Source organism: Triticum aestivum, chromosome 4A (genome assembly GCF_018294505.1).
Source record: "Triticum aestivum cultivar Chinese Spring chromosome 4A, IWGSC CS RefSeq v2.1, whole genome shotgun sequence".
Lineage (NCBI taxonomy): Eukaryota > Viridiplantae > Streptophyta > Magnoliopsida > Poales > Poaceae > Triticum > Triticum aestivum.
In genome coordinates, this window is record NC_057803.1 from 136,406,777 (window position 1) to 136,419,610 (window position 12,834).

The following is a 12,834-nucleotide window of genomic DNA, read 5'->3' on the forward strand; positions in this document are numbered from 1 at the left end:
GAGAGCAGGAAGAAGACACCGTTAATTCACTAAAGAAGGTTGTGGAGTTTCAGGTTTTTATATGAATGGCCTTGTAGGGCTGATCGACTTTAATATGCATTTTTGCCTTTCAAAAAAAAATCACCTACTGTCTTTCGAAAGGAAACAACGCAACCAAAAAATCACACCAGTCAACAGCCCTAAAAAATAACACTAACACAGCACAATAATCACAAACTGTGCACTAATAACAAATCATCCACTGTTTGTGAAGAAGAATAGTATACGAACATTTCAAGCAAAGCATGGGTCGGAGAAAAATTAAACGCGAAGGATCCAATTTTGTTCGTGCAGCGCAGCGGACGGTGGTGACAGCGGGAGGGAGACCCACCCGACTCTCGCGCCCCTCCGCTTCATCCCCGGCCCTCCCCTCCTCCGCACCCGACCCGACCCGATCGATCCTCCCTCCCCCGCCGCCCTCCCAAGCCAGCGGCATTAACCAACCAACCGTAGGCACAGCGCGACCCGCAAGCGCACGGCGGGAAGGCGCGGCCGCGCGGAAGGGCGGAGGCGAGGCGCGCTCCGGCCGTTCCGCCGAAAATCCCCCCACCCCCATTCTGACATGATCGCCGCCGTCCAATAACCCGGCAGCCGCAGGAGGAGCGAGGCGCGGCGCGGCATTATGACCAACAACTTCTTGACCACCATACGGAGCCTCAAGCTGATCGAGGGGTGCAAGGCCGCGCAAATCTACCCCTTCAACTCCGCGGCCTCCACGTCCGGCGGCTCCGGGGATGGAGGGGGCGGGGCCAAGCTTCTCCCGCTGCCGCCGCCGCGCAGCGTCTCCCTGATGTCCGCGTCGCTCTGCTACCCGCACGCGCCCGCCACTTCGGGGGCCTTCTCTTCCGACTCGACCCTCCCCTGCGGCCTCCCGGCGGCCGCCGCGCTCGAGCCGGCGCTCGACGCGTGCCTTCGCCCCGTTGACCACGTCTCGGCGCTCGCGGCGTCGTTCCGGAGGATGTCGTCGGCCGAGAGGAAAGGCGACGACCTCTGCGATGTGTACCTGGAGCAGCACGCGCTGTTCCACGCGCTCGGGGACCCCCGGCTGCTGCGCCGAGCGCTCCGTGCCGCGCGCGTCCACGCCACCGACTCGCACCGCCGCGTCGTGCTCGCCGCCTGGCTTCGGCACGAGCGCCGGGAGGACGAGTTCGACCCGATGCCGCCGCCTCTCGATCCCTGCGGCCCGACGACCCCGCTCCTCGAGTGCCCCCGCTCCGCGGTCTTCGCCACGGAGTCCTCCGGCGTGGATCCCGTCTGCCCCTGCCGCCGCACTCCCCCTCCTCCCCCTCGCCCTCCGCGCTTGAGGCGCGACACAATCTTGAGGCGCAACGCATCGATCGCCTTCGATGAGAGCGAGGAAGATGATGATGATGAAGAGGATGAGACCAATGACTTGTGGTTCGTCATCGGCCAGGAGGAGGTGGCGTGCGAGCGTTCCTGCATCGCCGCGCTAGCGAAGCCGCTCAACACGCTCCTCTACGGCGGGTTCGCCGAGGCGCGCCGCGACCACATTGACTTCAGCCGCGACGGCATCTCGGCGCGTGGCATGCGCGCCGTCGCCGCCTACAGCCGACACGGCCGCCTCGACGACTTCCCTCCGGACACCATCCTCGAGCTCCTCGCCTTCGCCAACAAGTTCTGCTGCGATGGCCTCAAGGTCGCCTGCGACAACAAGCTCGCCTCCATGGTGCGCGGCGTGGACGAAGCCCTCTCCCTCATCGACCTCGGCCTCGAGGAGGCCGCCCATCTCCTCGTCGCCACCTGCCTCCAGGCCTTCCTGCGGGAGCTCCCCAAGTCGCTGTCCCACCCCGAGGTGGCGCGTCTGCTCTGCAGCCCGGAGGGCAGGGAGCGCCTGGACGCCGCCGGGAACGCGTCCTTCGCGCTCTACTACTTCCTCTCGTACGTCGCCATGGAGGAGGACATGAGGTCCAACACCACGGTGATGCTCCTGGAGCGGCTGTGGGAATGCGCAGAGTTGCCATGGCACAAACAGTTGGCACTGCACCAGCTCGGGTGCGTCATGCTGGAGCGCGGCGAGTTCAAGGACGCGCAGGAGTGGTTCGAGGAGGCTGTCGCGGAAGGCCATGTGTACTCGCTCGCCGGAGTAGCACGCGCCAAGTTCAAGTGCGGGCACAAGTACATGGCCTACAAGCTGATGAACAGGGTGGTCACGGACTACGATCCTGCCGGGTGGATGTACCAAGAACGCGCCGTCTACTGCGTGGGGAAGGAGAAGATGGCTGATCTCCGGACGGCGACGCAGCTCGACCCGACGCTGACTTACCCGTACAAGTACCGTGCCGCCTCCTTGCTGGAGGAGGACAAGATGGAGCGTGCGCTGGAAGAGATCGACAAGGTGCTCAGCTTCAGGATGGCGACCGACTGCCTCGAGCTCCGGGCGTGGTTCTACCTTGTGGCCGGGGACTTCGAGGCTGCCGTGCGGGATGTCAGGGCCATCTTGACGCTGGATCCGACCTACATGATGTTCCATGGTAAAATGCACGGGGAGCAGCTGATCGAGCTCCTCCGAGGGCAAGTGCAGCAGCGGGACATGGCGGATTGTTGGTTGCAGCTCTACGACCGGTGGTCAGGGGTGGACGACATCGGCTCTCTGGCAGTTGTCCAGCAGATGCTCGCCAGGGAACCCGGGAACAGCAGCTTGCGGTTCCGGCAGTCGCTACTCCTGTTAAGGTGAGCAGTGCATCCAACTTGTGAATTGCTAATTTTCTCCACAAGTTTACATTGTCTTAATTTGAGCAAGAACATCCCATCAAGTCCTTTCATTCCATAATTACTTGTATCAAGTTTATGCTGTCTAGATCTTCATACCCTACTGCTTTATTTTACACATAAGAGCAGGAATTTTAGTCGACTTAGAAACAAATTCACAAAAACGACAACAGTTTCTAGATCTTCATACTATCTAGTATACGAGTATACGAGTAGTATCTGCCTATCTTGGAGTAGTTTTCAAAGTTCATAAGCTTAACATATTTTTCTGTTTTCCACATGCATTGTAGGCTTAATTGTCAGAAGGCTGCTATGCGTAGTTTGCGATTAGCACGGAATAGTTCGATGCATGACCACGAGAGACTTGTATATGAAGGATGGATCTTATACGACACTGGGCATCGCGATGAAGCACTTGAGAAGGCCGAGCAATCACTCAGTCTCCAAAGATCATTCGAAGCATTCTTCCTAAAGGCTTATGCTCTCGGAGACTCTAGCCTTGACGTCGAATCTGCGCTTTCTGTTGTTCAGCTTCTAGAGCATGCTAACAGTTGTGCATCTGACAACCTACGGAAGGGGCAAGTAAGAACCATCCATCATCGCTTCTCATTTTCCATGACAAGTGTTCATCATTTGTGCTAATAGCTGTTTGACATCCTCCAGGCATACAACAATATGGGGAGCATATATGTGGATTGTGATTTGCTGGATGAGGCAACTGAGTGCTACAGCATAGCACTGAGCATCAAGCACACACGGGCACACCAGGGTCTGGCTCGGGTCCATTTCTTGAAGAATAGGAAGAAGGCTGCATTTGATGAGATGACATCGCTCCTAAAGATTGCCAAAAACAGCGCTTCGGCGTATGAGAAACGGTCGGAATATGCCGAGCGGGACGCTGCGAAAAGTGATCTCAATATGGCGACGTTGTTGGATCCAACCAGGACCTACCCTTACAGATACAGAGCAGCTGGTGAGTCCACTGCACTGAACATATGATGGCTGGCACTATGAATCTTCTTGATGGCTTTGCATTATTCTAATGTGCACAAACTTTACAGCAGTGTCAGCTTTCAACACAAAATGCTAAACAATTTTTTGAAGCCTTGCATTCTGTTAAGTTTAGAACAATGCGCGGAATTCATAGCTATCCATGTATCTTAAGGTTTCATTAATGTCTGGAGACGATAGTGAATTGTTAAAAAAGTTCATGGCTATTTTTTCCGATAGAGAGAAGTTCAGAGCTAAAGTCTGAAGAGTTTTTCAATGGCTTGATGATAACATGTTTGCTGTGATCCCCAGTTCTGATGGACGAAAACAAGGAGGAGGAGGCGATCGGGGAGCTGACTCAGGCGCTGGCTTTCAAGCCGGACCTCCAGCTGCTCCACCTCCGCGCGGCCTTCCAGGACTCGATGGGCGACAGCGCGAGCACCCTGCGCGACTGCGAGGCGGCCCTGTGCATGCACCCGCAGCACGGAGACACCCTGGAGCTCTACAACAAGGCTTCCTCCAAGGCTGATCATCAATCCGAGAGCTAGCTGGGTCTATCCTGCGCGTGCGACCACCATCGTCGATGATCAGCTAGCTGAATGATGAAGCGATTTTGGCCCTTCCACAGCAAGGAGAGAAAAATGTAGAGCGAGGCGGGCAGAAGAGAGCACGGACGGACCGATGAGTGTAAGCGAAGCATACGATGCAATGCAACGGCGAGGCGAAGGTCGGTCGAGCTCTGCGTGTAACGTACAGGAGGTTGATGAGAGAGCTTGGTTGCTGTAACAAAAATGTAAGAATAGCAAAGCGTGTAAATGGCAAAATGGCATCATTTTTCGTATGTACTGTATACGTCAGCAAGACTAGGGGCTCCAGGGAACTATGTTGGTCTGATGAGAGCTGAATGAAAAAAGAGGAAGAGGGCTGCGACACAACAGAACAGAACAGGCTGCCCTTTAATCAGAGCAGCCGGCAAGGCAGGCTCATGCTTTCTCATTCTTTTTCCTCCTATTTTCTTAATGTTTTATTTATATATTTGCCTTGCCTGTTGGTGGCGTGTTATTCGGAGGCACGATCTGTGCATAAAGAGTTGTGCTTTTCCACGACCCAGCCTATACGATTTGCTTGGTTGGTTGTCGCTGGCCACTGCGTCTGCGTGCTCCCCACCCAGCTCAGGCCACCCATCTGTTCCATTCCATTCCCAAAGAGACAGTTTTCTGGCTTTTCTTATTCTGCTACCCAGCCCAGGCCAGGCACCCGGTTTTCGTCTTCATAAAAACCACGACCATCAACTGTTTTTGCTCCATTCCTTCTCTTCTCAACATATTTGTCAAGCTTGTTTTTACTCCACTGTAAGTCATCAATCACATGTCGCCGCTGCCCGCTGGGTAGAGACTACTCCTTTGTCATTGATTTGGGCCGCAACAATCCGTCAATCCCGTAAAATTTGCCCGCAAAACTCTTTGGGCCCGGTTGATTGCAAAAAAGAAGAAGAGTGATTTAGGCCCGGCAGCAGCAAGCAGAGGAGTCGCCACTCTCCAGGCTGTGTCTCAGCGACTGCATTTCAGCTTATTTAGTCCCACACTGCTAGGCGCTAGAGACTTGTCCCACCTGGCCTCTTTAAAACAGCTCCCGGTGCCAGCATTAGAGAGCACGCAGCTGCGTGGTGAGCACATAGCGAACTATTCTTTCGCCTTTTACTAAAGAATACCGTGGGCTCGCCACACCAGGCAGCATACACCAATTTTTTGAGGGTTCCTTCTCCCTGTGAGAAGGTCCTACAATGTGGGTCCCAAATGTTTAAACTGTTGCGTTTCAATACATACATGCTCCAAATTGGTACTCCTACTAGCATTTTCATTGAGAGTTCGTAAGTTTTTTCTGTTACCATGCATGCCTCCAGACTCCAGTTAACTGTTATTCTTCCTTTTGTTTGGGTCTGGACAGCATGGCTCACGCTTGAAATTGGGCTTCATGGGCTTTGCGTACGATTATTTGCAATCCTGAAGCAAACTTCAAACACCCTCTGCCTGACTACCAATTCAACAAGCAAGATCAGCAGCAGCAGCAACCAAACAAATACAGTAGTACAAACCAAACAACTTTTTTTCAGTAACAACTTCAGGTGTCAGAAGAAGACATGATCTCAAGCTCAGCCCACCACAGTGGCGACACCTTGGGGGTGGCCCTGTCGGGCCCCAGCGCCGTGACCTCCCGCAGCCGGGCCACCACCTCCGCCATCGTCGGCCTCCTCTTCGGGTCCGGGTCGACGCAGGACCTCGCCACCTCGCACAGCGCGCGCGCGGCCTCCTCGGAGAAGGAGGAGCCGATGCTGGGGTCGATCAGCTCCGCCAGCCGCACCTCGCCGTCCAGGTAGCGGGACGCCCACCGCTCCAGCGGCCCGTCCTCGTCGGAGCAGGCCACCCTCCCCGTCAGTATCTCCAGCAGCACCACGCCGTATCTCTGCACCGCGGTTTCCAGGTCTGATGTGGCTGAACGAGGTGATGATCCCTTTGCGCCGTCGTCTGGGAATTCGAGGTCTGAGACCTTGGCGGCGAAATCGTCGGTGAGGTATATGGTCGTCGAGTCCAAGCTCCTCGGCACCACGGGTGGGTTCAGCTGGTGCATGTGCTCCAGGCAGTAGGCGATCCCCATGCATATCCTCAGCCGCGTCACCCAGTCCAGCTTCTCGGCTTCTCTCACTGCAACATGGATTGACGAGGATGAGACATTGTCAAAATATAATGTTGATACACCGCCCGACTGACTGACTGACAGTTAAGAAGTACTAATAGGAACAAACTAGCTATCTCTTTTGTAATAGATACAGTACAACTTATGTAGTTGATGGCCGGGGGTTCGACCTCCATTTTGAAAAAAGAAACTGATGTAGTTGATGCACACATACTCCTATCTTCTGAACTAACAAGAGGTGCTTGATTTTCGAGAGATCAAATTCAGTTAAGACAAGAGGTGCATGTAGCTCCGTTTGCGCAGGGTCCGGGGAAGGTCCTATCACTTTGGGTCTACTGTACGCAGTTTTTCTCTACATTTCTGCAAGAGACTCTTTCCATGACTTGAACCCGTGACCTCATGGTCACAAGGCAGCAGCTTTACCACTGCACCAAGCAGTGGCGATTCCACTAGGGAGGCTTCAATAGGCTTAAGCCTACCCTCCAAAATCATATTTAAGCTAAACATACCACTTGACAAATATATTCTGGTGCTTTACATGCAACAATTGCACTGCATTTGCTAATTAGACTTAGGAAATTTATGTTTTAAGCCTACCCTCCAATGTCCTGCTAGATTCGCCACTGGCGCCAAGGCTCCCCTTCGAAGAAACCAAATTATGCCCCTAAGATAAGTAGCAAATTCTGAGCCATATGAGGCAGGAAACTCTCAAGTACGGTTCTAGGGGAAGGAGATCTAAAAAGTTATTTAGAAATCGCGGAAGCTTTGTTAAATTTGAGTTGTTCAATAATGTGAGAAATTATATGAAGCACATCACTGGTTAAAGATTGCCAGGCGCTTTGACTTTGAATAAGACCACACTCCTTTTTATCTTTCTTCTCCTCTTTTTAGGAAATGGTATCTCTTTATTCTCCCTTTTATTTTATTTTATATGATACTCCTAATTCATAAGGGAAACATAGGGATCCTTATCAGTTAGAATCTGCTTGCTGAACAGGTACGCATAGTTCATTTGTCAGAGAAACTTTTATGTAAGATTTTGCGGGATCATGATTTACACCGTTGTTAACAAATGTTCACATAAAAGAATTTCTGTAGTTACAGGGTGAAGAGAACAGATATGTGAAAAGGGGGGAAAATATATAATCATGGTAAGAAACTAAGAATACACTTACCATGCAGATACTCAAAAAGCGTCCCATTCGGAGCGTATTCAAATACCATGGCTCTGGTAAAAGGATGCGCTTCCTCACAGTAGCCAAGCAAGTTCATAAAATTCCTGTGGTTTACTTTGGACAAAGTTGTGATCTGAAAACATAACCATTGGAATCAAACATAAAAGCTAAACAGTGTACATTTATACAAGCGGCAGGAAACTTAACAGTACCTTTTTCCTGTACTGTGATTCACATTCTTTGGTCCAATCCTTTGCAGACGTTACCAAACTCGACGCAACTGCAATTTCAACTCCACTCGATAAAGTTCCCTTGTACATCATGCAGCTAGATGTGGAGCCGATTATATTGCTGAAATCCTCGCTCGCTGATTCCAGCTCTGATCGTTTCAGTGCAGGTACACCTATAAATACACGATTAAATTGTGATGTGACATCAGAACAAACTCCTAGGTACACACATGTTAAAGTACAAACAAAGCATACCTGTTACAAAAGCTTTTTGCAATTGTCCGCTAAGTCCTGTCACCCAAGGTTTCACAGTCCCCACCTTTTTAGCTCGGCAGTACAGAGCACCAGATGCTGATATGATAAGGAAAGCAGCAACCCCTGCTGCAACTAAACCATAGGTTGTCCAGGAATGCTTATGAGATGGAGTTTGAACCGAATGATCATGCCCAGCTCCCCCAGCTGCGGGCTTAAACTTAAGCGGATGTGGAAGGACTATTGGTGGATCATGGCGTAAAGGGGATCGCTGTGGCGTCGGTCGTGAATAAAATGGTGATGGTGCACCTTCTGGTGGTGATGATATGAATTCTGAGGGTGATGGAGCAGACACTGGTCCTGATGTTGGAGCTTGTACATGTGAGAAAAGATACCCGGCACCTTGGTTTTCACCACCAATCTGCAGCATTCTTCTGAAAGTCCAAGAAAACAAATAGTTAAGACTTGGGGGATGTATTATCAAGATAAATATTTGCCATTTCTGATGATGGAAGTACAAAAACCACCTGCCCTTGATTCGTTTACTACCATATCCATACGATCATTTATATAATAAGAGATATACTGCAATACCGTATTTATCTTAAAAATACTTAAATAGTTAATCGAAATTCAGTGAGAAAAAAAGCTCTCACTCAACAACCTAGTGGCACTTTCTTTCAAAAAAAAAAAAAAAACTAGTGGCACATCTCTGATCTCTCCGTGACTACAATCCAAGGCTTTCTAAAATAACCACAGGCACCATTCATGTAAATGCTAAAAAGTTGCTACTACTGCAGAACTTCACCCAGCAAACTGTCTCTGTGGATAAACATGCAAAGAGAAGCGCAGCAAAAAGTTTTTTATTAAGAAAATAATCACTAGGGAACCAGATCACCAGTGCTTATATGCATATAGCTAATGTCAGTTTAGTTCAGAGCTCAAGAGATGATGGTTCCAACCAAACTGGTAAATTACTAAATTTGTGGCATTTGTTGCCCATTAATGGTAAATAGGCCAATACTAAAAACACCTGTTGTCTAGTTCCAATCTAAAAAAAAAAAATCACAAACTCTGGATAGCAAAATCACATCGATCCATTTCCTGCAAGCACCAAAAAAAGAATCAGTTCCAGAATCTGAGAGCTCGCCTACGACTAAAAGAAGCTCCATTGCTGCTCAACTCCTCAGCTCCAACTCCAAAGCCCCCAATCCCTGCAGCAAGCAACGCCGTAAGCCCAAATGCATACCCCAACAACTCGGAGGAATCCAAAGCTCGAGCAAAAGAGAACTAAACCTGCTCCTCCTCCAAGCCGCCAAGAGAAGGCAAGCAGGAACAGAAGAAGGAGCCTGTGGGGCGGCGGCCATTCCATCGCTTAACCGCTGCACGGGCCGAGAAAATAGCAGTGGAGGCGCAGTGGCTGGCGTCGGAGGGGAGGAAATCTGATCCGGAAGGTGGATGGCGGCGGTCACAGGAGGCGGGATGCCGGAGGAGAGACGGCGCGTGGTGTGGTTGGCAAGAGGGCGGTGGAGGCGGCGAAAGTGGCAGCCGAAGGTGGTGGAGAGGAGAGGGAAAGGGAGGCTGCACGAAGGCGACCACACAACAAGAAGCTTTTAGTTGGTTCTTTTTTTCTTCCGTTTTAAAATTGTTTGGTTCGTTGATCCAATCATCCTCCACATGTATGGATTGCAAGTTAATGCAGCTTGCTCATCATTGTGGAACCAACTTCCTAGATTTTTCTTCCTCTTCATTTCTGGGTATAATCGTTCGTCCTCAACAACTTTGGCCGTTATTTTTTCACATGGATGTGAATTTTTACAAGAAACATATGAGTGCATTTTTGTAAAATTGTGGTCCTATTAAATACTCCCTCCGTCCTAAAATTCTTGTCTTACATTCGTCTAGATACGGATGTATTTAATACTAAAACGTGACTTGATATATCCGTATTTTGACAAATCTAAGACAAGAATTTTAGAATGGAGGGAGTATATCGTTATTCTAAAACTAGTTATGATAATTTTAAACGTCGAATACTTATTGATAGTGTATGGGTGTGATTTTGACTGCACCGATTCCCAAAAAGTCTATGCATGGTAAGCATGGGATACTTAGGGCCTGTTTGATTACAAATAAGTCATCAACTTATAAGTCGAAAAATGAAAAAAGTGACTTATTTTGCCAAACAGACTCAACTTATAAGTCACCCCAACTTAAAACTTATAAGTCAACCCCTTTTTGCGTGGGTCCCACCACCTTTATATAAAAAAATAAGGTGGGAAGGTGTGGTTAGGTGACTTATAAGTCAGGTGACAACCAAACAGACGTGACTTATAAGTCGCTGGTTTAAGTCACCTGACTTATAAGTCAGGTGACTTATTGGAACCAAACATGCCTTTATTGCAAAAAGATGTATCGTATAAAATATATACTTTCAAAATGTCTGTGCATGGTAAGCATTGCTCACAAGTGAATCTCACTGTTGAACTGTTGTGAGATTCCCGACAATGGTCCTCGTTTCGTGTACTTTATATATACTTTCAAAATGTCTGTGCATGGTAAGCATTGCTCACAAGTGAATCTCACTGTTGAACTGTTGTGAGATTCCCGACAATGGTCCTCGTTTCGTGTACTTTTCCACTTTGAAGAACTACAAATATAACAATATTTACAAGAGATGATGTTTTCGGAAGCAAAACAAATAAAAGAAAGGCACCATAGCTATTGAATACGGACTGCTCCCCTTTTAAGGGAAGTGGCGGAGCTTTAACACGATTTGAGAGGGGGGATGAGTCTTAAAAGAGTTGAGAGCTAGTGTAGTGTATTATGTCAAATTTGGTCCAAATAGTGCTAAATATTATATTTTTATGTGAGGGCATCTGCGAAGGAGACCCTCAAAGCTCATGTATATGTCGGACCAATTTTGTGATCCAATGGGGACCCTTATTGGTCCGCGTTGCAGTCCGGACGTCCAGTTTCCTGCAAACCGGAAGCAGGGGGTATGTGGGAGCCCGGACATGCACTTGACCAAGAAAAAGCAACCAAGTGGTCCTCCTCTCTTTTCCCTCCCCCTCTCTCTGTCCTCCCAACCGCACACCACTCACACATATCCAACCACATGAATGGTCTCAATCACCTCTCTCCCCTCCAAGGCAAACAAATGAGGGTTAATTTATGAAAAACGTTGGATGACTCCCTCCCGCGTCATGTTCGTGGACCACGTCTAGACCAGTCTGAGGACATTTACGGTGTCCATTTAGGGGTTTGCATTGGAGATGCCCCAAAGAAATGTATTTGGTTGGGGGGGGGGGTAATGACCCCCCTTGGCCCTTACTAAGCTCTGCCACTGCCTAAGGCTAAGTTGTTTGAGTCCTTAAAGGCAATAAAGACTATCTCCCTCTATCTTGGCCTCTTATGTAGACAATCCTGATTTGCTCACACGCAGAAGGATATTTATGGGTCGTTTATCTTGCTCCTTACATCGTAGCGAGGGCGTCTTATCTCTTATCTGTTAATGGTGACCAGACTTGGAAGGTAAAGTAGCCCCCAAAACACATCTACATTATAATATGTAGTCATTACAAAGGTGATTGGGTGTTCACAGGTTTGCACACATGTCGAAAAAAGGCTTGTCAGGCTGCCTACTACCATAAATCCGGATGTGCAATTTTAGGAAGGAGATCAAATGTGACATTTTGGGCTTAGCATGTACTAGAATGGTATTTTGTTGGGTCAACATTCATGCTCTAGCTACTTCATCCAATGTACCTAACAATTTCACCCATCAGTCTGAACTGATGGATCGAGCGTGCAATATATTTCAACATTCTCCCTCAAATCTAGGTTTCTTTAGTATCTGGACAAGGAATCGATGTAGGCTGTAAATAATTTTTTTAATAATGTGTTGGCAGGATTTTGAAATCGAAACCTCTTGGCTCTGATACCATATTGAATTCATGCACCAACTACTTACTCCAAAAATCTGAATTGTGAGGGAGGGTTGGAAATTATGCTCCAACACCTTGCTGCAAAGTGCCACTCCCCCCTTCCAAATACGATGTCAAAACATTGGCGTATTAAATCCCCATTCAATTGCAATGATGGTAGAAGCATATATACTAAGGGTAGTTTTGACCCGACCCTACGTATTTGGGGTTGCTCTAGTTGAACTATGGCATCATCGATGCAACACATACCTAACCACTAGATGTCAAAAAAGTAAAAAAGAAGGCCTAGACCTATATTTTTCTTCGGCTTGTAGATAGTCTTGTAGTTGACAAAGAAGTATTCACGCTAGTGTGATCTTCATTATCTCTTTTCCGGACAAGCCCTCTTAAGATTCCATAGGCATTCATCATGGAATTATGATGCTTCTCGTGTGTGATAGATTTTTCTCCTCCTAGTTTTGGTTGAAATTAAATTTCCAAAGACAATGGTAGTGCAGTGACAAAGGTAAAGCTACAATACCCTCATACGCTGGAATTTTGTCTATTTTGGGCCTAGCCCAATAGCAGTTTCAGAAATTTCTAATAAATCATAGAGGCCCACTTAGCCCATTTGTGCAAGGCAAGGGATACTGCTAAAGTTTAGTCCCACATTGCTAGTTGAGTGGGAGTTGGACCTCCTTATAAGGGAGGTTCTTTTCCCACTTGTATGAGCATGAGAACAAGAGGGACATCCACGCGCCCTCCTCCTCCGCCGGCCGCCACGCCACGCCACGCCGC

At 48.8% G+C, this 12,834-nt stretch overlaps 2 protein-coding genes and 1 non-coding gene across 3 annotated transcripts; 2 read left to right on the forward strand and 1 right to left on the reverse strand.

Annotated features, from left to right (window-relative positions):
* Positions 1–408: 408 nt before the first annotated feature.
* On the forward strand, positions 409–4,792 carry LOC123085592 (ethylene-overproduction protein 1). Its single transcript, XM_044507255.1, has 4 exons — positions 409–2,730; positions 3,060–3,351; positions 3,433–3,742; positions 4,072–4,792. The coding sequence occupies exons 1-4, from the start codon at positions 662–664 to the stop codon at positions 4,305–4,307; spliced, it is 2,907 nt and encodes a 968-aa protein (XP_044363190.1). The 5' UTR covers positions 409–661; the 3' UTR covers positions 4,308–4,792.
* Positions 4,793–5,416: 624 nt separating this feature from the next.
* LOC123088713 (U5 spliceosomal RNA) lies at positions 5,417–5,536 on the forward strand. Its single transcript, XR_006442023.1, has one exon. It is a non-coding gene; the product is annotated as a U5 spliceosomal RNA (small nuclear RNA).
* A 188-nt stretch (positions 5,537–5,724) lies between these two features.
* On the reverse strand, positions 5,725–9,705 carry LOC123085593 (protein MALE DISCOVERER 2). The gene is made up of 6 exons (XM_044507256.1): positions 9,407–9,705; positions 9,261–9,324; positions 8,114–8,544; positions 7,841–8,031; positions 7,629–7,761; positions 5,725–6,461 (listed from the first exon to the last, which is right to left on the reverse strand). The coding sequence occupies exons 1-6, from the start codon at positions 9,480–9,482 to the stop codon at positions 5,881–5,883; spliced, it is 1,476 nt and encodes a 491-aa protein (XP_044363191.1). The 5' UTR covers positions 9,483–9,705; the 3' UTR covers positions 5,725–5,880.
* Positions 9,706–12,834: the final 3,129 nt, after the last annotated feature.